A 26,194-nucleotide genomic window follows, 5' to 3' on the forward strand; every position below is an offset into this window, starting at 1 on the left:
TTCAGTATAGTAGTCTGAAGCTCAAAAATGTAATGTGCTTTTATATTCAGTAAAGGCTAACAATCAGTGTAAGTGAACACATATTGCTTCATGTTGGACTATTGTGCCTTTAAGAGTTGTAGATAGGTATGTGGCTTCTCACATATGACTACAGATGTCAGCATGCTCCCTTTACAGCCAAAGTATTATGCTTTCAACTTACTGAGCAAGTATCCGCTACGACAGTGTATCTGAAGCGGTTATTTCCCTCTGCCTTTAGCTCTAGATCGTTGGCTGCCTTGAGGACAACTGCTTTCTTCAGATTTCCTGTCTTCTCATCTTTGTAAGCCACACTGTTTTTGCAGTGGTAGGTGATGGTTTGGGAAGCCTCTTTGGAGAGGAGACGGATGAAAGTCATCTGTACCGTCACAGAGTTGGCTGGTTGATCTTTGTTTCCGTAGGCGAACTAAAAAAGAATTATGACTGATTAATTTGAAATATATTTTTTAAATATGTTGGTAGTATGAGCTACATCCAAGTTGTAATGAATCTTTGAGGCCACATTGTTTTTGATGATTTTATTGCCCATCTTTATATCATTATCTATATATCATGTTTTGCATTTGGACCAGACACACAGACTTTTGCCAAAGGTCCATGCCAATGGACTATTCTGCCATTTTCCACAGGCACTTTGGTTGGTTGAGATTCATTTGAAATGCACTGCTCTTTAAGCATGTATCACAAACATGTATTGTATGTAAACACCTTTGAATCACATCATTTTTAGGGTCAGAGAGGATTAAAAATCAGCTTAACCTGACCCACAATCCTCTAATTCCTCTTTGAAGGCACAGTTTCAAAGATATATATAAATAATATAAGTTAACACTGACTTCCTAATGACTTAATGGCCTTCAGGGTTCACCAATCACATTGAAACCAATAGTGCTGACCAACACCAGTGTACTTACTTGAACTCCACCATTCATGTTGGTGCTAAACCAAATAGGCTTATTTGAAGGGGAGCTCCACCAGGACTTGCGAGGTATGCTGGATGGATTTGGGGATATGCACGTCTCACCCGTGTCCATGTTGCAGTGCACTTTGATGGCATCCTCTGCACTTCCCTGGTTTGGATCCACCCAGTATTCACCTGGAATGATGACCAAACTCTTATTATGGATAAGTAAGTCAATGACTATCACTGACACTAGATTGTGGAAGATCTAAACGTCGACACAAAGACGTGGACTTAAAACATCCTTCTCATCATGACTCGTGAACTCGGTCATTGTGGTAATGAAACTACATACATGTAAATCATGTCAAGATGACGACAACAGTTACTATGACAAGACATTTTTACTGACCACTCTTTTTCAGGGGGTAGCACTGTCTGATGTCCTCGCAAGTTCGTGCCGGGTGTTTCTTGCTGCCATCGGGGCTGCGCATGCTGTCGATCTGACTGCTGAGGGCCTTCAGAGTGGCCTGGACGCCGGGGTCGGCCTGTAGGGCCTCGGAGCCATTGCTATTGGGCAGGGCCTCGTCCTCGCTGAACTCTGGAGGTGGTGGCGGCCCGTAATCACCCCCACCGAATAAGTCGTCCATAGCTGCAGTGGGGCGGCCAGGGGGACCAGGAGGCCCAGGGGGACCCTCCTCTCCAGGAGGTCCCTGGTGAGAACAAATGAAAAGATGGCGATTTACTACATAACACTAGCCTTTAGCATGTATACAGCAGGTAATTAAGGCTATACAAATACGTTCTATTTCTACAGATGACTACTTGCCTCGGGTCCGATATCACCACTTAGACCACGAGTTCCTGGAGGTCCCATTGGTCCAGGCTGCCCCAGGTAGCCTTCTTTACCAGAAGGACCCACTGGCCCAGGAGGTCCCTAAGATGGAACATATGGTCCTTTGTACTGTATTTTTTGGAGTTTGTTCAACAAGTTATGCTATAATTTGTGGATCAGATATTGCCCCCCATTTTAACAGTAATACTCACTCTTTGGCCACTTGGTCCAAAAATTCCAGGTGCTCCCTGATCTCCAGTTGAGCCCTTGTTAAAACAACACACAGATATTCAAAATGCGCCCTAAATTTCGCTTAAGATATCAACATACCAACAAGTATTGGTGTGAAATGGCAGTATGATCATTGTCCTTACTGGTGGTCCAGGAAGTCCTTGCAGACCAGTGAATCCTCTGTGACCTTTCTGCCCCCTCTCGCCATGATCACCAAGGTCTCCTTTATCGCCTCTGGGTCCTTGTGGTCCCTGTAAGTGTGCGTTTATGAGTATCTGTGTACCAGTATATCTATTTTTTGTAATGCTATTAAACAGCAGTCCTCAAGGAAATAGTGTACCAGCAAGCAAGTAACGACAATATGTGTAAGATCTTACTGTGAGGCCTCTCTTTCCAGCTGAACCAGGAGGACCCACCGGACCTCTAGAGCCCTGTTTTAGTAAAATACAGATATGAAGACTTGTACAGCGTATATGAAAAATATATGGAAATATTGAGATATACTTTGTTTCATTAAGCAAACTATAGTTTATCTCCCTCACACACAAACACAAATGTATCCGTCACCTGCAAACCTAAATAAGGCATTTCAGATTACATATTATAGCAATTGTTGACAGTGTGCCATTTGATTTCCATAAATCAATCTCATAAAACACAATAACATCTGGAACATGATAAGAACAACAGATTATGGCTCACCTACAACGGAGTATTAGGGCCACAAATGAAGAAAATGTTTTTGTTTTTTTTGCCATGACAAGATTAAACTCAACATGTCGACATAAAACTCGAAATTTCGAGAATAAAGTTGAAATATCATGTCAACTTTAATCTCGACACTTCGTCTTTTCTCTCGACATTCAAAACTAGTTGGTATAGTTGCTAAATCCGATTCTGAAGTACAATTTCACCAAATCATCTCGGCCAACTGAGTCTGACTGTCAGGATTCAGTGGCAACTACTTTCGAGAGGTCGCTCTCTCTCCAAACTAGTTTTGATGGACATATCAAGATGAATTGTCGAGATTAAAGTCCACATGATATGTCAAACTTATTCTCGAAATTTCGAGTTAAATGTCAACATGTCAACATTAAAGTTGACATATTTCAACTTTATTCATGACATTTTGAGTTTAATGTCAACATGACTTTAAAGTCGACATGTCAAGTTTAATCTCGTCATAGCAAAATGCGTGGCCCTAATACTCCAAATGTCAAGGAATCGTGCATAAAACCAGGTAAAGCACACGTACTGGTTCTCCCCTCTTGCCAGGACCTCCAGTTGTACCAACAGGGCCAGGAGACCCAGGAGCCCCCCGAGCCCCAGTCAGTCCCTCAGGGCCAAGATCTCCTCTGTCTCCCTGTGGGTCAGCACAGGTGTGAAAAGGGAAGGAGGAGCGGATTAAGACAACCGTTGGTTGGGGGATTCCAAACGTGAGGTGTAGTGAGTTAAGATACACTGTAGAGAGTGGACAGCAGTCTTACCCTGAGACCGAGACTTCCATCCTTGCCTGGTGGGCCATCAGCGCCAGGTACACCCTGATAAGATAGATTGGATAATATTGTTCTGCTGACATTTTTATTGTCATCTGTAGACTATAATGTTGTTCTTTGTTTAAGCAGCACACATATGATGCCAGGGTAAAGATTACAATGCACATCTTAAGAAATATTCTAATCAAGAGGCTAATGCACTATTATACAGTCTACTAAACAGTTCGATCTGGTCGAACTAGTTAGTAATTTCTGATTGGACAAGAGGCATTCCATGAGTGATTTGATATCTCAGGACATCCCCACTCGCTAGTAAATTAGTAATCACTCCACATTTTGCATTGAATTGTCTAATGTGAATGTTCCATTCATTCAAAGTGAGAGAGCAGTGATTTCATAACATCACAATTGACAGTGATTGAGTGAGAAAATGGAGTAAATGGAGTAGGGTGATTGTTCAATTTAGCATGTGACGTATAGACAAGCAAGTAGGCTTTACAAATTACTGTGTGCACAAGCACATCTAGCCTCTCTCACTGAACTTTAAACTCTCGAAGTGAAGAGTTATATTGCTTGGCAACAACAGGCGCAAGACAGATTGGAACTATGCTTTAGGGCGGAAGATGAAGAAACCAAATCAAATGAAGAAATAGAGCAATCTGATGCCTTTAAGATCGATCAGATGAAGTAATAGAGCAATCTGATGCCTTTAAGATCGATCAGATGAAGTAATAGAGCAATCTGATGCCTTTAAGATCGATCAGATGGTAGTAGAACTGTTGTATGGAAGTAATATGGCACTTGTGATTGTGGCATTGGTAGCAGATATTGCCATGGCTGTGATAACCTGCGGCATTGGGTCTCTGGCCTCGTGCCTACGGCCGAAACACAGCCATGGTGATATCTGTTACGCCACTCTCACTCGTGCCATACTGCTTAAGGGTGAGAAGGAAACAATGTTATGCTGAAAAACAGTCATCTTAAATGCCCATTTCAGGATGTTATGAGCTAAATTAATAAAAGTGATGCAAGTCTCATGTGAACGTACTGGAGGTCCGTGGTCTCCACGGGGTCCATTAGCACCTGGCACACCGACTGGTCCGGAAGGGCCTTTGTCACCCTGAGCACCAGGATTTCCCTGTTTTCCTGGAGGACCCTGTAAACACATCAAGCCAAGCCAGTTAAGTTAAGTAGCACATTTTGAGTTAAATAGCATATTTGGGTAAGTAGCATATTTGGGTTAAATAGCATATTTGGGTAAGTAGCATATTTGGGTTAAATAGCATAGCTGAGATTTAGGGTCTTGAATTCAATCCATACCGCAGGCCCTGGAAGCCCATGCATTCCACGTTCTCCTCTTTGACCAGGAAGACCCACAATTCCCCTCTGTCCTGTTGTGCCAGCCGGACCTGGTGGTCCATCAGGGCCCTGAAAGTGAGGAAGATTTACTATTGGTCATATGGATGTATTTATCCAAAAAAAAAAAGCACGGACAGTAAATTGAGAGTAAATAATTCAAGGCACATAATTTTATTTCATTTCCAGTCTGTTCAGATCCCTGGATATTATATCTGTGTTTGTAGCACTAGTGGCTATTTGAAAGGCCCTCTTTTCATCCTTTATAAGGGAAGGAAACACTGGAGCACACAAACGTTTAAAATACTCATTTATCTAAAAAAGGGCATGAGTACATCTTCATCAGAGTCAGTGGAAGACAAAGGCGGTGATGTCTTATAAAGTACATCTAGAATCATCCTCAGATGAGTAAAAGGGGGCAGTACCATCAAGAAGCCAATGGCATCAATTAACCAACTCCAACTCCCTCTTCTTATTAGTCATAAGAGACGTTAATAGGATATTTACCGTGGGTCCATCCTCTCCCCCGTCTCCTTTGTCTCCTAAGCCACCAGCAGGACCAGCTTGGCCTCTCTCACCCTGACGTCCTGGAGGTCCATGGTCTCCACGTAAGCCAGGTGGTCCTTCTTTCCCAGGAAGACCAATCGGTCCAGCTGGTCCGACAGGACCCTAACAAATACAAAAAAGGTTAAGCCATTTCTTTACTTCCCTTTTCCTTTTATTGCCAGGTGAGCCACCCACCACCCCTTTCTATCACTCTACCCAGTCAACTCCAAGCAGATGGGTTCCCATCATCACCTACAGTAGGTGTAGTCCTTTAGCTTTAGGACGTTTGGGGTTCTTGCTGTAGTCCTCTGTCAATTTCAATATTCATATTGGTGCTATATGTAATAAATAATACTAAATGGAGAACTGATTACTCACAGTTGGACCTGGTGGGCCAACTCGTCCAGCAGAGCCAGGGAAACCAGTTGGGCCCTGAGATAAAAAGAGACAACAAGTCAGCTCTCAGGTTTAATTCCTCTCATCATATGCTGCCTATGTTTGGATCAAAATGAACCAACAACAAAAACCAAAAACACCTACAGGTGCTCCCTGTGTTCCTCTGCCACCTTTAGGCCCAGCAACTCCTACAGGACCCTAAAAAACAACCAATTCAATCTTGTAAGTTTGCAGCCTCATGTAAAATAGATTACTGACAAATGGTAAGTGTTTAATGTATACTCACTGGAGCCCCGTGACCTCCTGACAACCCTGGGGGCCCAGGTGACCCAGCATCTCCTTTCTGTCCTGGCTCTCCAGGCTCTCCCTTTACTCCGGGCTGACCATCAGGACCCTGCACAGATCACGGGAGCAATCAACATGATGGAGTGAGTGTTAAGACGCAATTTCAGGTGAATTTAGCCATGGTGAATATTGGTCAACTTACAGGTGGTCCGGCAAATCCAACAGGACCAATTGGCCCAGGTTCTCCTGGAGATCCCTAAGGACAGGGATAGTTGAGTTTAGTGCAACATGTAAATACTGGGTCCCTGTTTTCTGTTATCGGTTTTGTTGAAATAATTACTCACTGGCATTGCTCTTGACCCTGGTGGTCCAGGTGGCCCTTTTGGACCAGGTTCTCCCTAAGAAGGAATTCCAAAATATCATGTTATGGCAAATTGAAAAGTATTGTTGATTATGGTTATGTAATTACGACAATTTGCCAGTCCTAGACAAGCCTCACAGTCATCTTGCAGACCATGTGTTGGCTATCACAATAAAATAGTCAACAAATCAAACACAACAAAACAACAAAAAAGGCAACAAAAAAAAGTTCTTTACCTTCTCACCACTAGGGCCAGCAGGTCCTCCTGGGCCCACAGGACCGGGAAGTCCCTATCATCACAGCATAAACAAGACCATGTCAGGGAGGGCTTCAGTCGTATTTGCCAGTGAATTATATCAGAAGTATTTGCCAGCGGAGACATATGAAACACAGGGGAAACATGCCATCACATGCCCCCCTCACAGTTTGAGCACACACACGGACACAATGAGATGAGCATTTATGAGGAACTGTGCACAATCCATTTGGATGAAGACATGGAATTTAAAGCAACGCAGCTGAAGTCTTGTAAACAGGGCGGTTGCTTATCCCAGTGCAAACAGCCGCCTCTTCTATTTGTTATTGGACATGTTGTCCTATGAAAGTCTCAAGTCTGTAAAAACATGTTAACTTTTGTTTTTGCCAAAAGGTTTGCTACCAGAATACTCTGAAGTTTTGCTACTAGAATAATTTGCGAGGGTGAGCCATTTATCAGTTATTCGATGTTCAATGGATTTCCATGTACCTAATTGCAGACCAAACTGAAGTCAACAGAACTGAAGTAGATCATATTGAGATACTAGGCCCTCAAAACATGTATCTATTATCACTAACAGTATTGTGTCCTTTGCAAAGATACAACAGGATTCTTCAATACTTTGTCCACATCAAATAATGTAGTGTCATTTTAAAAGACTCACTCTGGCACCATCATTTCCTGAGGTTCCCTCTGAACCTTTATCCCCCAAGGCTCCCTGAAATGATCAAACAGAACATATTTACAACTCTGTGCTGTCTTGACAGTAATTGTGACATGACATTGTCCCCACAATTGTTCAGGTTCATACTCTGTCTCCTTTTGGTCCAGATGGCCCAGAAATGCCCCTCTCTCCTGGCATGCCCTGGAGCCCAGGTGGGCCAAGGTCACCAAGAGCACCTGTAGGTCCTGGGCTTCCCTGTGGATGGAGGGAGACATGTAAATGTTCTGCTACAAACTGATGTATTTTCATACAGAGTAATTGGACAAATCAATACACCATGACAGTAACGGTCAGGGCCAAACAGCAACGACATAGTTTCGGGACGTACCTTTGCTCCGTCGGGTCCTGCCGCTCCAGGAATACCCTTAGGTCCCTGCAATCCGGGAAGCCCCGGATCGCCTCTCTCACCAGGTGTGCCACGCTCTCCCTAATAGGTAGATAACATAGCAAGCGTAAGAACAAGCGTAGGAAAACAATGCAAAGAACCCTAGTCTAAGCATATCATGCATATATACTCTTTTGATCCCGTGAGGGAAATTTGGTCTCTGCATTTATCCCAATCCGTGAATTAGTGAAACACACTCAGCGCACAGTGAACACACAGTGAGGTGAAGCACACATTAATCCCGGCGCAGTGAGCTGCCTGCATCAACCAGTGAGGGGTTAGGTGCCTTGCTCAAGGGCACTTCAGCCGTGCCTACTGGTTGGGGTTCGAACCGGCAACCCTCCAGTTACAAGTCCGAAGCGCTAACCAGTAGGCCACGGCTGCCCCAGACAGTGGAATTGAACCCACAACTTTTCAGGCTACTGCATGCTAGCCAAGCTCCTTAACCACTACACTACTACTGCATGCTAACCAAGCTCCTTAACCACTACACTACTACTGCATGCTAGCCAAGCTCCTTAACCACTACACTACTACTGCATGCTAGCCAAGCTCCTTAACCACTACACTACTACTGCATGCTAGCCAAGCTCCTTAACCACTACACTACTACTGCATGCTAACCAGAAATTGTGCAGTCGAGATTCCCACATTTGAGGAATTTGCAGGGGTCAGCACGACCGGATGTGCAATGGCCGAGCCTCGCCCTGGGCAAACAACCTTCATGATCATTGTATCACCCCTGCCAGGTAAGTATGAGCATTGTCTAGCATAGTCTAGCATTGTTTTGAATCTTCAGAATAGTTCTTGAAATCAAACTCACTCTTGGTCCAAGGGCACCCACAGGTCCAATTTCTCCAGAAACGCCCTGAGTATGACATTTTAATGCATCATGAATATTACAACCAATGACTATATAGGACTATATTAACATAGTTGTCATGCTTATAGAGGCTATGCACATTAGAAAGTAAATTTTAATTGGTGGTGTTGAATTAACATTAGACCATTCATTACCTGGTCACCTGGCTTTCCTCCCTCTCCTGGTGCACCTGGAGGTCCAGGTAATCCCTAGACACATGACAAAAGACAGACAAAACATCAGCATTAGATCAGCATTAGTGCACATGTTGACATAGTTATTCAGCCACCTTAGGGGCCGTGCACACGACGCCGGTTTTTGTGAAACCGGTGAGGTTTTGTTAACGTTACGCCTTGCATGTACACGACGCTGGCAGTTTAAGAGACTGAAACCGCCGTTTTGAAACTTTCGCCTGTAGGTGCGAAGCCGGCAACTTTATGACGACATAGCCCCACCTCTCAACTCAGCCACGGCACTCGACCTGACATGCTGCTTTGTCAAAACAAACCAAACCATTTATTTATCATATTAAAATGTTTTTCTTTCCCCTGTCATGATTTATGTGCACAATGTAGCCTATCAGCCTTTAGTAGCTAAGTTAGAAGCACACATTAGCTTAACTTAGTTAAACATTAGCTTACTGCATGTTACTTGTTAGTGTTTTCTCCAGTGGTGCTCAGACCTAATGCAATGCGTAGGCTAAGCATTTGAAATTTTAACATAGCAGTCACATACCTTGAAAATGAACTTTATTAGTTTAACAGTTGAATTGAAAACCGAATTGTCTGTAGTCTCCTTATTTCATGCGACTGCTTAACCAGAGCACTTATTAGACATTCTCTGGCTTAACAAACTGTTTCAACAATGTTTTCTTCTACGCGATTCACGCAAAATTATCGTAAAGCTTCTGCACAGCGGCGCCATCGACTGGTCTGGCATATGCACTACAGCACATTTAGCCGGTTACACCTCTGTGTGTACACGCAAGGTTTTTTCTTGCCGGAGTCGTTAAAGGTGTGAAAGCGGTAAGAGAAAATCCACCCGGCGGTGTCGTGTAAACGGCCTCTTAGTTGAGAGGAATAGGCTGTAGTTCTCACCTGGAAGCCATGCATGCCAGGGGGTCCCTGCTCTCCTCTCTCTCCTGCTGGGCCCTGAAACAAAAGAGGGTCAATGCTGACACTGAAAACTCTGGTGAGGTTATGTGTTCTCAGTGACAACCTGTAGTGAGTTGATCAAAATAAAATTTTTGACTAAACAGCTGCTCACATTGGCTGAAAAGTCTGAAATTATCCAGTTTCTATGTTTGCCTTTTACATTTATGTACATTCAAAATTACATCTGATATGATTATAAGTCAATAGCACCAATAAGGTTCTACTAAAGGATAAAGTGTATTTTTGAATATAAACAAAAAAAATGGCAAAACTTACAGCAGGACCTGCAGGACCAGCTGGGCCTACTTCACCATCTTTACCAGGAGGCCCCTGAAACAAAGCAATAGTCAGAACTCCTTCAGAGAACACCCAGGAAAGGATATCAGCTGCTGGCGTGCATGGTTGGCCGTGACACTTACTCTTTGCCCTGGAACTCCACCAGATCCTTGTTCTCCTGTCTTGCCTGGATCTCCCTACATACATTGGCATTAACTTGTTAGAGCCTGTTAGGTGGCACAACAACTGACCAGACAAAACCTTGTATTTGTCAAACTTACACTGAAACCTTTAGGACCGGGCAGTCCCATCGATCCTGGCTGGCCTCGTGTGCCAACAGACCCAGCTGGCCCTGGACGACCGTCCTCACCTGGTGGACCCTATGAAAAAACAAAAATGTGTTGTTACTGTTATCATAATACTTTATCATTGCTTTTCAAACACAATCATTTTCCTGTATAATTAATGAGCTGCTCAGCATACCAGTGGCCCTGGTTTTCCTTCAGCACCTTGGACACCTGGTGTTCCAGTCAAACCCTTTGAAAGAGGAACAGTAATCCGCATTAGTACAGTGTATCAGCAATACTGAGTAAAAGAAGAACAAGTCTTTGCATGTATCCTTGCATGGGGAATGACTGTATTGTTATGGTTACCCTGGCTCCAGGTAGCCCAGGCTCCCCTGTCCGCCCAGGATCGCCATTGGTGCCCTTTGGTCCACCGATTCCTGATGGTCCTCGGTCACCTTGGGCTCCCTAAGAGTGAGAGAAAATGACGAATTTTACACTTTGATTTTCAGTAAAGGAGAATTTTGTTGGTCTACTGGTAAACATTTCATGAGTATCATATATACCTTAGGGCCAGGTAATCCATCAGCACCAGGGAATCCTCTGTTTCCAGGAGCACCCTATGGAAATACGAACAGAGATGTAATGATTTACAATTATAAACTAAACAATCTCGTATATCATGGGATTCCATTAACGTTCCAGGGTAATTTCTGATTTATCTCAAGCAAACATTGCCATAAAGGTACCACATGTACGCAAAACTTTGACCATTTCAAATGTGTACAACAACTGAACAATTGAACTCACTCTCTCACCAGGAGGTCCAAGAGGGCCCACCGACCCTGGGTCTCCACGAGCGCCTCTTTTCCCTTCCTCTCCCTGAGGGCCTATAGGTCCCTGGGCCCCAGAAGGTCCCTATCACATTCAGCATTCAAAGGTAGGAAAAGATATCATACACAAGGATGAATATGTGAAATAAAGCTGAAACACATTTCAGTTGTTTTCAGTCAAACAAACTACATTCATTTGTTCATATGTCTAGTCTGTATGCACAATATTGGATTACCCCCGATATTTAACACGCCGATATCTTCAAACTCATTTTGGCCTATTGCCATTAATGATGACGATAATGATGGTCATTTGTATTTCCTTTAAGAGTCTCTACTAGAATTCATCTATTGCTCTTATTGTGATAAGGCCTAGTTGTTGCAGATACAGGTGTACAAGTTCCATTGTCATTCACTCAACCCTAAATGTATACTTTCATAAATGTCGCTCACGAACAATAGGGAATTATTGCAACATGGAAAAAAATATGCAATTTCATATATGACATAGGCCTACTGTGTGCCATATTGACATATGAGAAATGTAAATATGTATGACATATTGACATTAAAGAAATGTAAATCTAATCCTTTTTTGAACAGATTAGTATCGTCTGAAATCCTAAAAGATTGTGCCAATTATTCTGCCAGGAATATATGCAGAAATACTGCCGATACTGATAATATAATTCTCAAACTGTTAACTACCAATCCGATGTCCTACTGATAATTTCGGGTATCCCTCGTCTGCGTTGATTTCACGGGAACATTCAAATGTAAATGATCTATGGCAGTTGTCATTTATCACTTACAATTTCGCCTTTAGGTCCAGCCTCTCCTTTAAATCCAGGAACACCAACATCTCCCTACAAAAGAACATCACTGTAAGTTTGTCTGAAGTTATTCAACACAACTTCACACTAATGGCACATGGCAGTCATATTCCTTTTTAAGTGGATCTGCATTGGGACTGCCTGAACACATTAACACAAATAACTAAAGAAGGAGGAACTGATGGTTACATTGCACCAACTCTAGACTTCCAACTCACTGAAAGGTGCTGTTTATACTCACTCATTTTGATGTGTACTGTATTTTTTCTCTTGTTCTATCTCAAGTTAGTGGGGTTTTCTGTGTCCAAATCTTGTGTTGTTGTGTATCTTGTGTTGATAGCATGTCATTTTTTCCCCATTGCATTAATGGTTTCTCTTCAGATATTCTAGAACTAGGTGATACAGTACCTATGTCAATTCTGTTGTTATTGTAATATCTTGCCATAGCACATAAGATATAGATAAGCACATCTCTTGGCAAAGTGTCAAATCGGTGAGCTGGTTGGGGTTCTCTGTTGAATTACAGGGGTGCAAATTCCAGAAGAAAGCAATGTCTGACCACTGGATGCACTACAGTGGTGTGTCCTTAAAGACTTTCGACTGTCTGACTCCACTCTTCTCAAAGCCTGACGGGCCAGCTCCAGATTGAGGAGATGATAGACGACTGAGTGGTGTGCCAATAATGCCTTACATATAGCACCATTTCAAACTGTTTTTTAAATGAAAGCGTGGAACATGTACCCCTGTGCCTTTGATTCCAGGCTGTCCAGTGCTTCCTTGGGGCCCAGGGGGACCGTGTGGACCCAGGAGACCACCAGGACCTTGGGGACCTGGATTTCCCTGAGGAAACAAGGATTACGGAATGTTTACGTTGAATGAATCCTGAAAGGTCTACAAAGGGTATTATGATTGTTCACTGAAATACAGTCCTTAATAATGAATGTCATTTGCTAGGGTGTCGTAAGATGCTAGATATTTGACGATTCTGCCTTTTCTACATACCACAGGACCCTTGGTACCAGGACCTCCATCAATACCTGCTGGACCCTAAAACCATCAAACAAGGAGAACACATGTTTTTCAAATACTGATATGTGTGTATATTCAGGAGGTAAATGCGCCTGAATGAGGATGATGACACAGAAAACACTGTTCAAACCTGAAGACCAGTTGATCCAACTCTTCCTTGGTGTCCGGTCTCACCTCTCTGACCTTGTGGTCCCTCAGGCCCTCGCACACCAGTGGGTCCAGGTTGACCCTAGATATTGGTGCAGAGGTTAAAACTCTTTTGGCTTTGCTTTGCTTTATAAACCTTGTATTTGCTTTATAAACATAATTTCAGCCAAATCCAGTCCAAATCCAAGACTGATTAAATGACATGCTATTACATTCTAAATCTAAAGTTGAAATATCCAGAGATGGCTAAAAGTATATGCTGTAACAGTTCAGGTGTCCCAACAATGAGTCGGAAACTATTTGTCTGTTTGTATTGCGCTACTAATTACTTAGTTTATGTGTCTAATAATATTTTTTATAAGGTTTGTGTCTAGTTGATATATCTTAGCTTAGGCTTAAGAGTAAGACATCATTGTAATATAGCCTACTTACCTTCATGCCTGGCATTCCTGGAAAGCCAGGGGCACCGGAAAGACCTAAGGGTCCCTATAACAGTCAACAAAAAAGGTATGTATAAATGTATATATAAAGGTATGTATAAATGTATATATAAAGGTATGTATAAATGTATATATAAAGGTATGTATAAATGTATATATAAAGGTATGTATAAATGTATATATAAAGGTATGTCCTAAAAGGTAATGAAATGTTTAGGTCTTTACAGTTGAATACAGGGAATTGCCCAAAGGATATCTACAGGCACCCAGCCTATTCTTAAAACCAGATTCACCAAGATTCTGGCCTTTGGCTTTATGATAAGCATTGCCTATTGTCATGGTTATATATAGCGGGTAGTTTATTTAATTGAGTGATGACATTTTGGCTTATTTGAGAAGTATTTAAGTAGTTGAAATACAATCCCTCAAATACAATCCCTCAAAGTATTTTGTTACAAACTACATTTGAGTTTTTACAATCCTGCAAAATACAAATTACAATATACACTAAAGTAATTAAATACGTATTTTAAATACATATAATTGAAATACTGTCCATGTCTGTGTGTGTGTGTGTGTGTGTGTGTGTGTGTGTGTGTGTGTGTGTGTGTGTGTGTGTGCGTGCATGTGCTTGTGTCTGTGTGTGTGCATGTGCATGCATGCGTACATATGTCTACTGTGTGAGTATGTGTCATCCGTATGATTACTGTGAATGTATGTGTGTGCGTGTGTATCTGTTTATGCACATGTGTGCATATACAATGGGTTAACATGACCCCTGGAGGCAAACATACGCGAAAAATGGTCATCCTAGGCCCTACGGTTCTCAAGATATTCACAGAAAACTCTGTTGGTGTACGGTCACTAAATGTACACATAAATTAATTTATTGTATGGCCCCCCATGAACGAAAGTCCACGAAACTTGGCATGCATTCGGAGGGTGTCATAATGATCCTACACTTTCAATTTCGTGCAGTTTTGACCATGTCAGCCAGAGATATTGTGATTAAACACCTAATTTTTTGCTTTTTAATTTTTGACTAGGTGGCACTATACATGAAATAAGGGGTAATGGGATGGGTTAACATTGCCCCTTAAGACCAACATACAAAAAAAAGGTGGTCCTCCTAGGCCCTACGGTTCTCGAGATATTCACAGAAAACTGTGTCCGGCCACCTACAGGCCAGTTGGTGTACAGTAACATAAATTAATTTATTGTGTGGCCCCCCATGAACGGAATTCCACGAAACTTGGCGTGCATTCAGAGGGTGTCATAATGATCGTACACTTCCAATTTCATGCAGTTTTGACCATGTTAGGTCACAGATACCTGCAATTACAACACCTCATTTTTACTTTTTTGTTTTTAACTAGGTGTCGCTATACATGAAATGAGTGGTTATGGAATGGGTTGACATGGCCCCTTAAGATCAACATACGAAAAAAAGGTGGTCCTCCTAAACCCTACGGTTCTCGAGATATTCACAGAAAACTGTGTCTGCCCTACCCTCCTTTCGGGGGGTCCAGTCCAGCGGGGGGGCCACAGATCAAAACGAAAAACGATGGTTCCATGCTATCCATGTGGGGCTACATGCCCACAAAGTTTTGTATACCCCGGTCTTTGGCCATGCGATAATAATAATAGATCGGCAAACCTAATATAAAAAGGAAATGAGCCTAGGCCTACAGCCTTTGCTTTTCTTCAACATTTCTCTTACCATTGGGCCGTGCTTCCCAACATTTCCAGGAGGTCCCCGGGATCCCTACAACAGCAAATGGTAAAATGAACAAGTATGTAAATATACCATGAACATGCACTAACAGGGCAAACTTTTAATGCAAGTGGATTCTTTTTATTTTCATCTGAAATTAGCTGACAAAATATTGGTTGAGAGGACACTTACAGCCAGTCCACCTGGTCCTGAGCGTCCTCTCTCTCCTGGCATTCCTCTGGGGCCCTTTGTGAAATAAAATAAAATCATCTTAGAAAGAGAACCTCCGACATCCTTTTGTTTCACTTAAACTGCCTACTTTATCTCTACATCTGTGAGAAAGATGGTTTCTTGTCATAGAGGCTGTCTAGCATAGCATGTCATAAAGGTGGTAGTTGTGACATTCTAAGGACTTTGCTTTAAGGGCATCAATACGTGGTTCACTATAAATTCCTTAAATATGTCATGTTTGAAGTATTAAGTTAGTAAATCTTACCATAGGACCAGGTCCACCCATAGGACCTGTAGGACCTGATTCTCCCTAAAGGAACAAACAGCATCAGTTGTCGTGATAGTGATAGAGTGTACATGCCGAGCATTACAGCAGAAATGGTAAAATAGTAAATATAAGTATAAGTATAAACATATAACCAAACTCCACTGTACAATAGAGACAGTAGGAGATAAAACAAAACTAAATACTAAACATACTATATCAATTAAATGTAAAAAATCCAGTGTGCTTGAGGGTGATCAAGCAGTAGTCCTGTAGTTCTGTGTGTATGGTAAGGTGCTCAAGAGAGTGAGTGTCATGGTGAAGGTGCAAAAAGTAGTCCAACAGTAGTCCTTTAGTTATGTGTGCATGGTAAGGTGCTCAAGAGAGTGAGTGTCATGGTGAAGGTGCAAAAAGTAGTCCAACATTAGTAGTCCAACATTAGTCCAACAATCATCATTCTGATGCTTCTGCTGAATTGATCTCCCAACCTTGGATATTCAAGGGTGTTTGCACTGAAAACACTTACCTTCGATCCTACGGTGCCACGCTCTCCTTTCACACCACCTGGCCCTTGGTGCCCCTGGAATATCAGACATAATATTCAGCATTTTGACTTGAAAATACGACCTGCTACCCACTCTGACAGATGGAAGAGTGGAAATCAAAACACAAAGAGATGAGATGAAGGGGGGCAGGTCAGAGTTTCACCTCTAAAACCACTTTAGATGTAAATGGGGCCTAAATAAATTACAGTAACGTATGGGTTATGCAAAAGTCTGTCAGATGAAGAATTTACAGTGCACTCACTCTGTGACCTTTAAGGCCAGGGGGTCCAGGTGTGCCAGGGAATCCTCTTGCTCCCTAATATTCAAAATATACATAATACTCAAATAAGGCTGCAATTTATGAAATGGATGAAATATAAAAGATTTATCTAAGCAACCAGAAATAATGCTTTTCAGGTTTACCGGTGACCCTGGAAATCCCATCTCCCCATTCTTTCCTCCAGTTCCTGCTTCACCCTGGGAAAAAAATGATTGACACATCAAGTTAACCATAGAAAGTAATGGCACGAAAAACACTGAGACTTTGGTGAAACAATCTGCTTACATCTTCACCAGGTTTTCCTGGAGGGCCTTCAGGACCTCTTGGACCTGAATTTCCCTATGAAAGATAAACAGACATGTTATGCACGTTGTTAGGATTGGGCTATCCAGGCTGTTACACTGAAACAGGTTTGCTGTTAAAGACCTGGCCAAACGTGGATATCTTCAGACCATGTATATAAATGTTTGAATAAATTGTTGTAATAAGATAAACATAAATTATGTGTCTCGATTGCTGGTTCACAAAGATCCTGGCCTTCCTAATTTTCACTTTGTATTTACACATTGTTTATCAAATAAGCTACAACCAGTAGTCATCTCTCACAATTTGGCTGGTATTGGGTAATGTGTCAGCATACCATTGGTCCTGGATCACCAACATCACCAGGGGGTCCTTGAGGTCCAGAGGATCCCTGAAACATATGGCCAACGGTCAACGGTCACGGTTTATGGAATAGGAAAAATACAGACTTTCACAGGTACATATGAGTGTGCAAAGAGGAGCATGCCAAGAATGAGTTGTTATGTAAGGGATAATGTATTGTCCGCTGGTAATTATCAGAAAATAAGTCCCGACAGGGAGAACAGAACCCTGACGCGCAGTGGAGGGGTTTTGCTTCGACCTGAAGGGACTTATTTTCTGATAATTTCCAGCGGACAATACATTATCCCGCTTATTACACGGCTACTTGCCAAAACGAGAAAAGAAACCTAACACAATGGGTCTTTAAAATTATTTTGCTACCGTTTCGTCTCTTCTGCTGACAAAATAAATAGTTCGCCACACAGATAGAACTTGACAGTTTCAGGTGTTGCGTGGCAACGTCTTACTAGTTTAGCCTACTTTCCCTTTCAATGAAATTCCATTGCAATAAGCGAACCGACGTCTTGCGGAGGGATATGAAAGACGTTAATCAACCCGTTGCCATTGACAGCAGTGATTATATACTTTGCCGGTGATTTATGTAGATTTAACATAGGCCCGAACGTTGGGAAGGCCCATTCATGTGAATGGAACTTTCTGCAGCACTCTAAAGAGCCGTGTAATAAGTAATTGATAATAAGCCTATATTAATTAATCAGACAGATGGAAGCAGAGTTCTCTTACTGGCATGCCGTTTGGCCCAGGGGGTCCTCTTGCTCCAGCCTCACCCTGAAAGGAAAGTAGAACAATCATCAATGGCATATTACCAAAATAATACAGTTCAAGATCTCATCTCTTATTTGTCATGGCCGTTGCTTAGAGACCAATGAGGACTCATTTGGCTGGCTGATTTATAAAAATAAAGGTGGGAAAAGGTCAGATTGACTTCAGGATTGTTGAAAATCATAATGATTTATAAAATGAATTTGAATGTACCTTTTTGCTTTTCCACTAGTTTGACATTTGACACTTTATCCCAAAAAAGTGTCTTCACATATTACGGTCATTCAGTTCATAAGACTAGGAAGGGACAAGTCTGGACATAAACTGGCGAGAGTTAAAAGAAAACTAAAAATAGTATTATCTCTGGTTTGCAACAGTCATTATTCAGAACAGAATTGTGGCCACATAGTTGATTTTTCTTTGTTCTACCTCTAGTTCTATTGGTTTCTGTTTATCAATAATTGTCTCAGACAAACTGTCATTACCTCACATTTTTTTGTCATTCAAAAATAATACTATAACACTCACGTCATGACACTCCTTGCTATAGCCAATGAGAGAAGACATGTATGTCTTAAACACATTAACACCCACTATACAGGTTCTATACTTCAGTTAAAAATAATAGCAGCAACCTCTGCTTACCTGCGACCCGTGCAACATTGCCAGGTTTCCTGATTTTTCATCGAATCCTCCAGCCATATTAGCAGACAGCTGGCCCTGGAAACAGCACATGTCTCTTCAGTCACATCCTAATACTTCTGATTATCAAATTAGAACTAAAGTCACACAATTCATTAGTGTGATCTCAAAACTGTAGGACTATGTTTGTGTTTGCCTCTATGACACACACACTGTCACAAAATATATATTCTTAAAGAGCTCAAACAAATATATTGAGTCATTAATTGTAACATCTAAAAAGACATAATAATCATTGTTGCTAAGTTATGATACCCTTGCCGAGGGATAGAAGGCAGATCATAGATGTGTACTGGACTTGGCTGATGACCAGTAATCATAGGAGTAGGAGTGCTGAGAAAATGCTAATGCTAGTCCCAGTGATGTAGGAAATGAACTAAGCATGCATGACTTCTTTTCCACTCAAATACTGGATTTATACATAATCAATATGGCCTCAAGAAAATCTGACAGAAATGGCAGAGCTTAGCACATGGTAATAAAGAAATAATCGACTTTTAAGGGGATAAACCATTGATCAGATCTCAGATGTTAAAGAGGGTTCTGGGGTACTGTATCTCCCTGCAGCCAGCCTAAGAGGAAGATATGAGCTAAGAAGAATAAGGGCTTCCGACTCTAACTTGCTTGACTAGCTTGAGGGTCTCCTGTAGCCCTAATGCCACACTTACTCCTGGATGAGTTGGATGTCCAGCCGGGCCGGGTGGTCCTGGGTTTCCTGGAATACCGGGTTCCCCGTCATATCCTGCTGGTCCTCTTGGACCCTGCAAGAAGATGGCTCCTGGTGAATAGTAGCAACTAATTCATTCAGTACTGTATGTATTTCATGTAAGCATACTGATTAGTGGAGAAAGGCGTGTAAATGGACTGTGGTCAGCATTTATTACATGAACTTCAGCTGACAGAGTGTAAATTCATAAAATCTAGAGGGTGTAATTATTGCTAATACCTCAGACTGGATAGCTGTCCTCTTAACTATCAGTATTTGTGAGGATGATTTCCTCATCTACCAGTCAGTTATCATCAAAGGTTTGTAAGTACTGTGATACAGATGCCATGTTGAAGGCTTTGGTTACTCACAGGTCTGCCTTTAGGACCACGGTCGCCTCTAAATCCAGGTGCCCCAGGAGGACCCTAAAACACAAGCAACACAACAGAGTGACCAGACGAACCAGAACCTGCATTTGTGATACTATAACTCCACACCACAAATTTAACCTGAGACCAAGCACAGTTACTTACTACCACCTAGTGTTCATTGTACGTGCATGACTTTACAAAATAACACAACTGTTTCTCTGCAAGCCAAACACTGGGATTTTTATATGTATTACCAAACTTGCGTTGACAAACAACTCACCATTTGCCCTGGGCGACCTCGAATTCCTGTCACCTGTAATAATATGATGATTAGAGATGATCAAATGAATTAAGCAACGTATCACTGCAGGGGATGAGCAGTTTTACAATATGAATGTACAGCAAGCAGTGTATACATACGAGAGGGACATCTCCTGGCTCTCCTTTTTGACCCTAAAAATAAAACATGAAAAACCTTTTTGAAAACATGAAGCAAGAAACCTTGTGATTGTGTTGCAAAACACTGTGATACATGTGTTTTGTTCCATGCAACATAAAACAATGTAGCTCACCTTATACACTGTACCACCTGTAAAAGAAAATTGAAAGAGAGAATAACAACATTAGCAATCGTATTTTTGCATTTGATTATTTTTCTATTTTTACTGGTGTGACTGCTATGTGAGTCTGTAGGAAGGCCTCTTAACCTCTCATGTGCGTCTCACCTGACGTGCCAGTCTCATAGCCGTCCGTGTCGGTCTGACACCGAGGACAGCACTCGCCTGGCGGAGTGTACACCCTCTCACAGTTGGTCATGTCGTCACACTGGACCTCATCACATAAGATGGTCCCGCTGTCACACACACAGATCCGGCATGGCTCTGGCTTCCAAACGTCTTTGTTGGAGTACGTCTGACCGTCCTCCGTACAGCTTTCGTCATCTCCTGCAGACATGACAATAGATCATTCCCATTTAGCATTGTGTGGAAAACAGAATTAAAAAAAAAAAAGGTTTTGGGCTTTATGCCTGAAAACAAACAGGAGAGAGCAGGGTGACAGGAGGAGAGTGGGGGGGGGGGGGGGGGGGGGGTCGGGAAATGACCCCGGTCGGACACGAGCCCAGGTCCCTGTGGGCACCTGTAATCCTAATGTGGTATGGATGCTGTACCCACTTGTGCCACTCACCCCCCAGGAACAGAGAAATTGTGTTTTTTTTAAGTTGTGGCTTTTTACACAAATTCATATGCATACATGACTGTGATTTCAGTGGAGTAAATGCAGCTCTTACTTCCCTGCATCTGCCATCTAGCCAAGATTAGAACAGACAAAAGAACTCAAAATATTTGACAGTCAACACCAGAAAGCCTTTGTGTGTTTGTGTGTGTGTGTGTGTGTGTGTGTGTATGCCTTTGGGCTCTTTAACCTTCAGGAAGTCACTCTTAAAACCTATAAATGTTTGGTTAAGACTACCATTTGGACAGTTTCTGGAAAAGGTGACCCCCTTTTATGGTAGTCTCTTATGGTCAGACGTTAGCTAATTCTGTCCATATGCAGTCTCCCAGGAGAGCTGTGATTCACCGCTAAAACACGAAGTGGTTTTCTCACCAGATATAAATCATTTTTCCAGAAAAAAAAATGCAACCAGAAATACACTATCACTCTCAAAACTCTGTTTTGTACTATACAACCAAATTCTCCCAAAACTGATAAGCTATGTGTTTTTTCCTGATAAAGAGGTAAGTACATGTGAAAGTGGCACATAATTTGAATGCTTTTTGTAGTACGCTTGCCTGAGCATGGCAAGGACATGGCAAAGGTCATAAGGGTCTACAAAATTCTATAGTCGTCTGGTACAGCAAAATAACATCTCTAAGTACTTTCCCATTAATGTCTGCTGATAGTAAATATTTATGCAGCATCATATCATTTCCCATCTTATAATCTTTGGTGGCCATTTTGATATGGCAGTATTAGTACATTACAAGCACTTGGGCATCAACTATCCCTCTCATACATGGTCTTCTACCTGCACGAACACCAGATGGCATTGAAGAGCTTGAGAAGGAATGTTTTTGAGACTGTATACACCAAGCATGGACAATAGGCCCCTACAGACAAAATCACAATGATTTCACTCAAATATTAGTTGAAAAGCTCTTGGCTGTTGAAAACAATGCCTTCAATTCCCTCACCATTTGCAAACAGATTTACCACAGCTAACCCATTATACACATTTCATAACACTTTTGCTACATATCTCCAGGCAAGAATTATAAAATAGATAAATGATCAAACAATCTAGTCATACAGACAATCCTTCCAGGTATTCATAGGTGGCAGTGGAGTTAATATCTACTGTACCATATTATTTATGCTGGTCTCTAGACCTTATTCTTGCACTGTTGCACTGTTGGACTACTGTTTGCACCTTCACTATGACACCAGTCCCGGCCCTGTCACTACAAGCGTCTTATGCCTGATCATCCTCAAACACATTGGACTTTTTAAATTTAATTTATATAGTGTATTTAGTATTTAGTTTTGTTAGTTTTCTTATCTTCTACTGTCTTTATTGTACATTGGAGTTTACTTATATGTTTATACTTATACTTATGTTTACCATTTCTGCTGTAAGTGCATGTTGTGTGTGATGTCTGTATGCTACTGAGACCCTTGAATTTCCCCTTAGGGATCAATAAAGTATCTATCTATCTATCTATCTATCTATCTACCTAGTTTTACAGACAGTTTGGCAGTCCTGCTTGCTGTAGCTTACTCTGCATGGACACCATAACAGAACAAGCTGATAAGAACCATATCTCCAAAGAACATTCTGGCAAAGGAAAAGATGGAAAAGATACGTTCATTGAAATGCTAATATCCTCGGGATAGATGTTGTTTGAAGTCGTGCTTTAACGTGCCTCACTGGGGAACCGAGAGAGACAGACGAGTCTGATGACTTCGGCTGACAACAGTGTGCCTTGAAAAATCCCTTTTGTAAAGTGCAGACGCTCCGCACAGTGGGTGTGCACATTGCTCAGGTATTAGTGTCTGGGAAGAGGAGGCATTTCCTTTGACCTGGGTGACTAAAGGAAAGCTCTAGAGATGTGTGTGGTATGTTTGAAGAAGAGTTTCCTGCTCCCCTGCATCACAAATGGAACATATGGTGGAGGAACCCCATGACAGCACAGATGTAGAGGCTGATGCCTCATCTGGCACGATGGAAAAATGACCCAATGGCACTCACCATGGATTTTTACGGCCTTTATAATAAACTGTTTGGTTTTGGAGGAGTTGGGGGAGAGGGGTGATTCTCCAAAAATCTTTCCAGTAAACTGTTTCGCAGCATTAGTTTGGCAGTATTTTTTATTTTTTCTATAATTTTCTGCTCTTGGACTTTCAGTGTGCTATTTCATGTATGAGGGATTAGTTTTGAGTGTGAGCTCTCCTATGAGGGAATCAACCAGTCAAAGCATAGAGCGTGCTTTTCTGACATTAAGTTATACTCATGACAGTAAATGGCAGCTATTTTCAGCCTTGACTTTATACATGACAGCAATGTAAGTACTTTGTTTCCATCACCAATAACTCATCCCGCACAACTTCTTTGAGCTGAGTAAAAGTCTAAAATGCAACAAAGGATGGGTGGATCTCCATCTAGAAGATTTATGTCAGATATAAAACAATAGCACAGCGAAACTGTTTCAGTCTTCTCAAAAAGTAGCACTAAAACAGCATTGGTTTGCTTCCCCATGATGCTTAGGGATAAAGCTTCAAGAACATTCTCTCTGTACAGGCATAGAATGTAGTCCACAAGCTATTTCGCCAACCCCTAGCACCCCCCCCCCCCCCCCGGTTCCAGCTAATTCAGTGCAGATTCTGTTCTTTCCGCAGACGTTTCTAAAAGCCCACAAATGATGACGACAGCGAAAGCGTACCCCTTTGAGGAGTCTTCCTGATGTAGATTTTCCGTTTGCCCTCCCCCTCAACCTGCACACCCCTCACCGTGAACATGAGCTCACCGGCTACATGTTAGTCTGTATCTGCTCTCCTCGTTGCCCCTCACCCACACTGACTGTAAGATTTTCCTCTGGAAAAAATGGGGGAGATAGCATTTGGTGCGTATCAAAAATAATAGCCCTCCCACGGACATCTAAAATAAGCGAGATAAATAACATCACACTAGCCAAGCAGGGGGGAGGGGAATGATAATGAAATATATCTGTCAAATGTAGGAAACAGGGACAAATGAATACTTTATGGATTTTCCCTGGCTGATGTGGAAATACTCATAACGTGCTGTGTTTAGAGGTTTGCAGCTGTTGCCAGATTGCAGGGGTTAGACAAATGACCTTATGGAAAAAGTGAGTCACTGAAGCAAATCTGTTTTCTTGTGTACAGCAGATTTTGCTTTTACTTTACAAAATGCACGGTCAATAAGGTCTATTAAGTTCCTTAAGCTCCTTGACCATCTTTTGAAAATAATGACAGAAATAAGAGAGTGGTGTGACTCTGTGCCAGAAAGACTTTCAGACGCAAGACTGCCTCCTGGGTTCTCAGCTGGGCTTCTTCCAACATTACAAGACTGAGGAAAATGGGAACCAGAGGAATTGGGTCTCTTTTGTGGGCCACACTAAGAAAACGCTGTTCTGCTACAGGAAGATTATTTTTCCTCAACTTTTCAATGTCTTCCATTTTGAAACGGCTGGGGTCAGAGTTCAAAGGTCTTTTCCAAGTCCTTTGTTCAGTGACTACCAAGACCAATTAGAGTTGTACTTCTCACACTGGCGGTGTCAAATGCGTCTGTCGTGGAGTGATGACAAAGCTCGTTCATTTACAGTGTCTACTAACAGACACATGGACTTCAAAGTCACTGCGCAACCTATGATTATCCCTTGCCTCCCATGCCCAGATGGGTTTCGTTTTTCTCTGTGGTCTCCTGCGTATTGGTCAAAGGTGTATCAATTCTCAACCAAACTGACCCATTACCCTATTTGTACATTTTAAACTGCCAAATTTGTGCATTAGTAAGTTTGTTACAAACAGAGCAGAGATGGCCGGTCTAGTTTAGGGAGGGGAAAACAGACTAGAGCATGAAACACCTCTTCCTCTGGTTTAGACATGCACCCTCTTTTCCACAATCAATTTGCTCTGCTCACGGGTAGGGCTGGCTGGGAAGCCCGGCCAGGAAAGTTAAAATGAATAAAGTAGCTGACAGCATGTCTGAACTGGTCACTGATGCTAGCGTCTTATGGGGTTCTCTGATGAACACTCCATTGTTCTGATTACTTCTGCAAGTATGTCCATCTGGGCTAGGGAGCGCTTTCTGACCACAGCTGTGGTGGCCTCATAGGATCGCAAACTTTCCACTGTTTCAGGGCTATCCTTAACCACTGCAGTGCTGGCTACTGTCGACTAATGATACACATGGTAATACCACTGCAATGCCTTCCATTGCAGTGGATGGTTGCTGGAACTGACAAATTTACATGTATGGCATGAGACTCATTTCTTGCTAAAGCTAAAATAGATGCTTATTTTCAAGGTAATCAGTTAAAATGAGTGTATTACAACTATACAGTATGTACTTTGTAGAGTGTAGAACGTAGAGTGAAATAATCAATTATTTTCACAAAACCTCCATGTCAATACTCTTCCCATCACATAATGTTGACTGGCACAGTGGTTACTCTGAAACCATACGTGGCTTGTAGTCTGCCATTTTCTCAGATAAATTACAGCCCTAAAGCCTCAAATTCAGTGAGAGTATATCATTTATGGTGTTCTAACACATTTGGCACATAAACACAGGATTGAATATCAAAGCCTCCACACAGTTTTACACAACAAAAAGATTCAGTAATTCTGCCATCATTTTTTCAAAGCACCATACACAAGTAATTTATCATTTAGCCTAAGTACTGTATATTTAATCACAAACTTTAAATGATATGTGTCCTTATAAAGACCTCCATCACAGAGGACACGTTTATCTTCCTGTAAGACTCTGCATGACCAAAAGTGTGTGAAAACAGTGGAAATAATGGGTCTTCACGTGTGGAGCTCAGACAGCAAGCACAGTTTGATTTGTAACCGCATCTTACATGGGAGTTGGACAGGGGTCAAAACATTTGTTTTTCATATCCTCTCAAGCTGCGTCCACTTGCGCGGATCAAGCCGAGGGCAGCGTACTGACGGGACTCTCCAAACTTACACAGACTCTGAGCGGGGCTCATCGTAGCATGAGGCCCTCTCTATCTGATGCATCTCTATTTTGCTACAC

At 42.0% G+C, this 26,194-nt stretch overlaps 1 protein-coding gene and 1 non-coding gene across 2 annotated transcripts in view; both read right to left on the reverse strand.

The window, feature by feature from the left end:
- col5a2a (collagen, type V, alpha 2a) overlaps positions 1–26,194 on the reverse strand; it is a 39,428-nt gene that overhangs the window by 1,309 nt on the left and 11,925 nt on the right. Inside the window, exons 2-53 of the mRNA XM_042084462.1 lie at positions 20,637–20,855; positions 20,484–20,500; positions 20,332–20,364; positions 20,192–20,224; positions 19,912–19,965; positions 19,503–19,595; positions 18,778–18,852; positions 18,094–18,138; positions 17,345–17,398; positions 16,990–17,043; positions 16,848–16,901; positions 16,687–16,740; positions 16,406–16,459; positions 15,880–15,924; positions 15,576–15,629; positions 15,390–15,434; positions 13,662–13,715; positions 13,213–13,311; positions 13,056–13,100; positions 12,795–12,893; positions 12,033–12,086; positions 11,198–11,305; positions 10,954–11,007; positions 10,757–10,855; positions 10,587–10,640; positions 10,385–10,483; positions 10,247–10,300; positions 10,104–10,157; positions 9,771–9,824; positions 8,829–8,882; positions 8,635–8,679; positions 7,755–7,853; positions 7,514–7,621; positions 7,367–7,420; positions 6,683–6,736; positions 6,430–6,483; positions 6,288–6,341; positions 6,087–6,194; positions 5,945–5,998; positions 5,783–5,836; positions 5,366–5,527; positions 4,823–4,930; positions 4,551–4,658; positions 3,494–3,547; positions 3,262–3,369; positions 2,384–2,437; positions 2,150–2,257; positions 1,988–2,041; positions 1,770–1,877; positions 1,353–1,653; positions 954–1,135; positions 203–445 (exon numbers count right to left, since the gene is read on the reverse strand). Of these exons, the coding sequence (XP_041940396.1) occupies positions 203–445; positions 954–1,135; positions 1,353–1,653; positions 1,770–1,877; positions 1,988–2,041; positions 2,150–2,257; positions 2,384–2,437; positions 3,262–3,369; positions 3,494–3,547; positions 4,551–4,658; positions 4,823–4,930; positions 5,366–5,527; positions 5,783–5,836; positions 5,945–5,998; positions 6,087–6,194; positions 6,288–6,341; positions 6,430–6,483; positions 6,683–6,736; positions 7,367–7,420; positions 7,514–7,621; positions 7,755–7,853; positions 8,635–8,679; positions 8,829–8,882; positions 9,771–9,824; positions 10,104–10,157; positions 10,247–10,300; positions 10,385–10,483; positions 10,587–10,640; positions 10,757–10,855; positions 10,954–11,007; positions 11,198–11,305; positions 12,033–12,086; positions 12,795–12,893; positions 13,056–13,100; positions 13,213–13,311; positions 13,662–13,715; positions 15,390–15,434; positions 15,576–15,629; positions 15,880–15,924; positions 16,406–16,459; positions 16,687–16,740; positions 16,848–16,901; positions 16,990–17,043; positions 17,345–17,398; positions 18,094–18,138; positions 18,778–18,852; positions 19,503–19,595; positions 19,912–19,965; positions 20,192–20,224; positions 20,332–20,364; positions 20,484–20,500; positions 20,637–20,855 (4,238 nt within the window). The remainder of the gene's footprint in view (positions 1–202; positions 446–953; positions 1,136–1,352; positions 1,654–1,769; positions 1,878–1,987; positions 2,042–2,149; positions 2,258–2,383; positions 2,438–3,261; positions 3,370–3,493; positions 3,548–4,550; positions 4,659–4,822; positions 4,931–5,365; positions 5,528–5,782; positions 5,837–5,944; positions 5,999–6,086; positions 6,195–6,287; positions 6,342–6,429; positions 6,484–6,682; positions 6,737–7,366; positions 7,421–7,513; positions 7,622–7,754; positions 7,854–8,634; positions 8,680–8,828; positions 8,883–9,770; positions 9,825–10,103; positions 10,158–10,246; positions 10,301–10,384; positions 10,484–10,586; positions 10,641–10,756; positions 10,856–10,953; positions 11,008–11,197; positions 11,306–12,032; positions 12,087–12,794; positions 12,894–13,055; positions 13,101–13,212; positions 13,312–13,661; positions 13,716–15,389; positions 15,435–15,575; positions 15,630–15,879; positions 15,925–16,405; positions 16,460–16,686; positions 16,741–16,847; positions 16,902–16,989; positions 17,044–17,344; positions 17,399–18,093; positions 18,139–18,777; positions 18,853–19,502; positions 19,596–19,911; positions 19,966–20,191; positions 20,225–20,331; positions 20,365–20,483; positions 20,501–20,636; positions 20,856–26,194) is intronic.
- On the reverse strand, positions 8,406–8,568 carry LOC121704242. Its single transcript, XR_006030352.1, has one exon. It is a non-coding gene; the product is annotated as a U1 spliceosomal RNA (small nuclear RNA).

Source organism: Alosa sapidissima, chromosome 2 (assembly GCF_018492685.1).
Source record: "Alosa sapidissima isolate fAloSap1 chromosome 2, fAloSap1.pri, whole genome shotgun sequence".
Lineage (NCBI taxonomy): Eukaryota > Metazoa > Chordata > Actinopteri > Clupeiformes > Clupeidae > Alosa > Alosa sapidissima.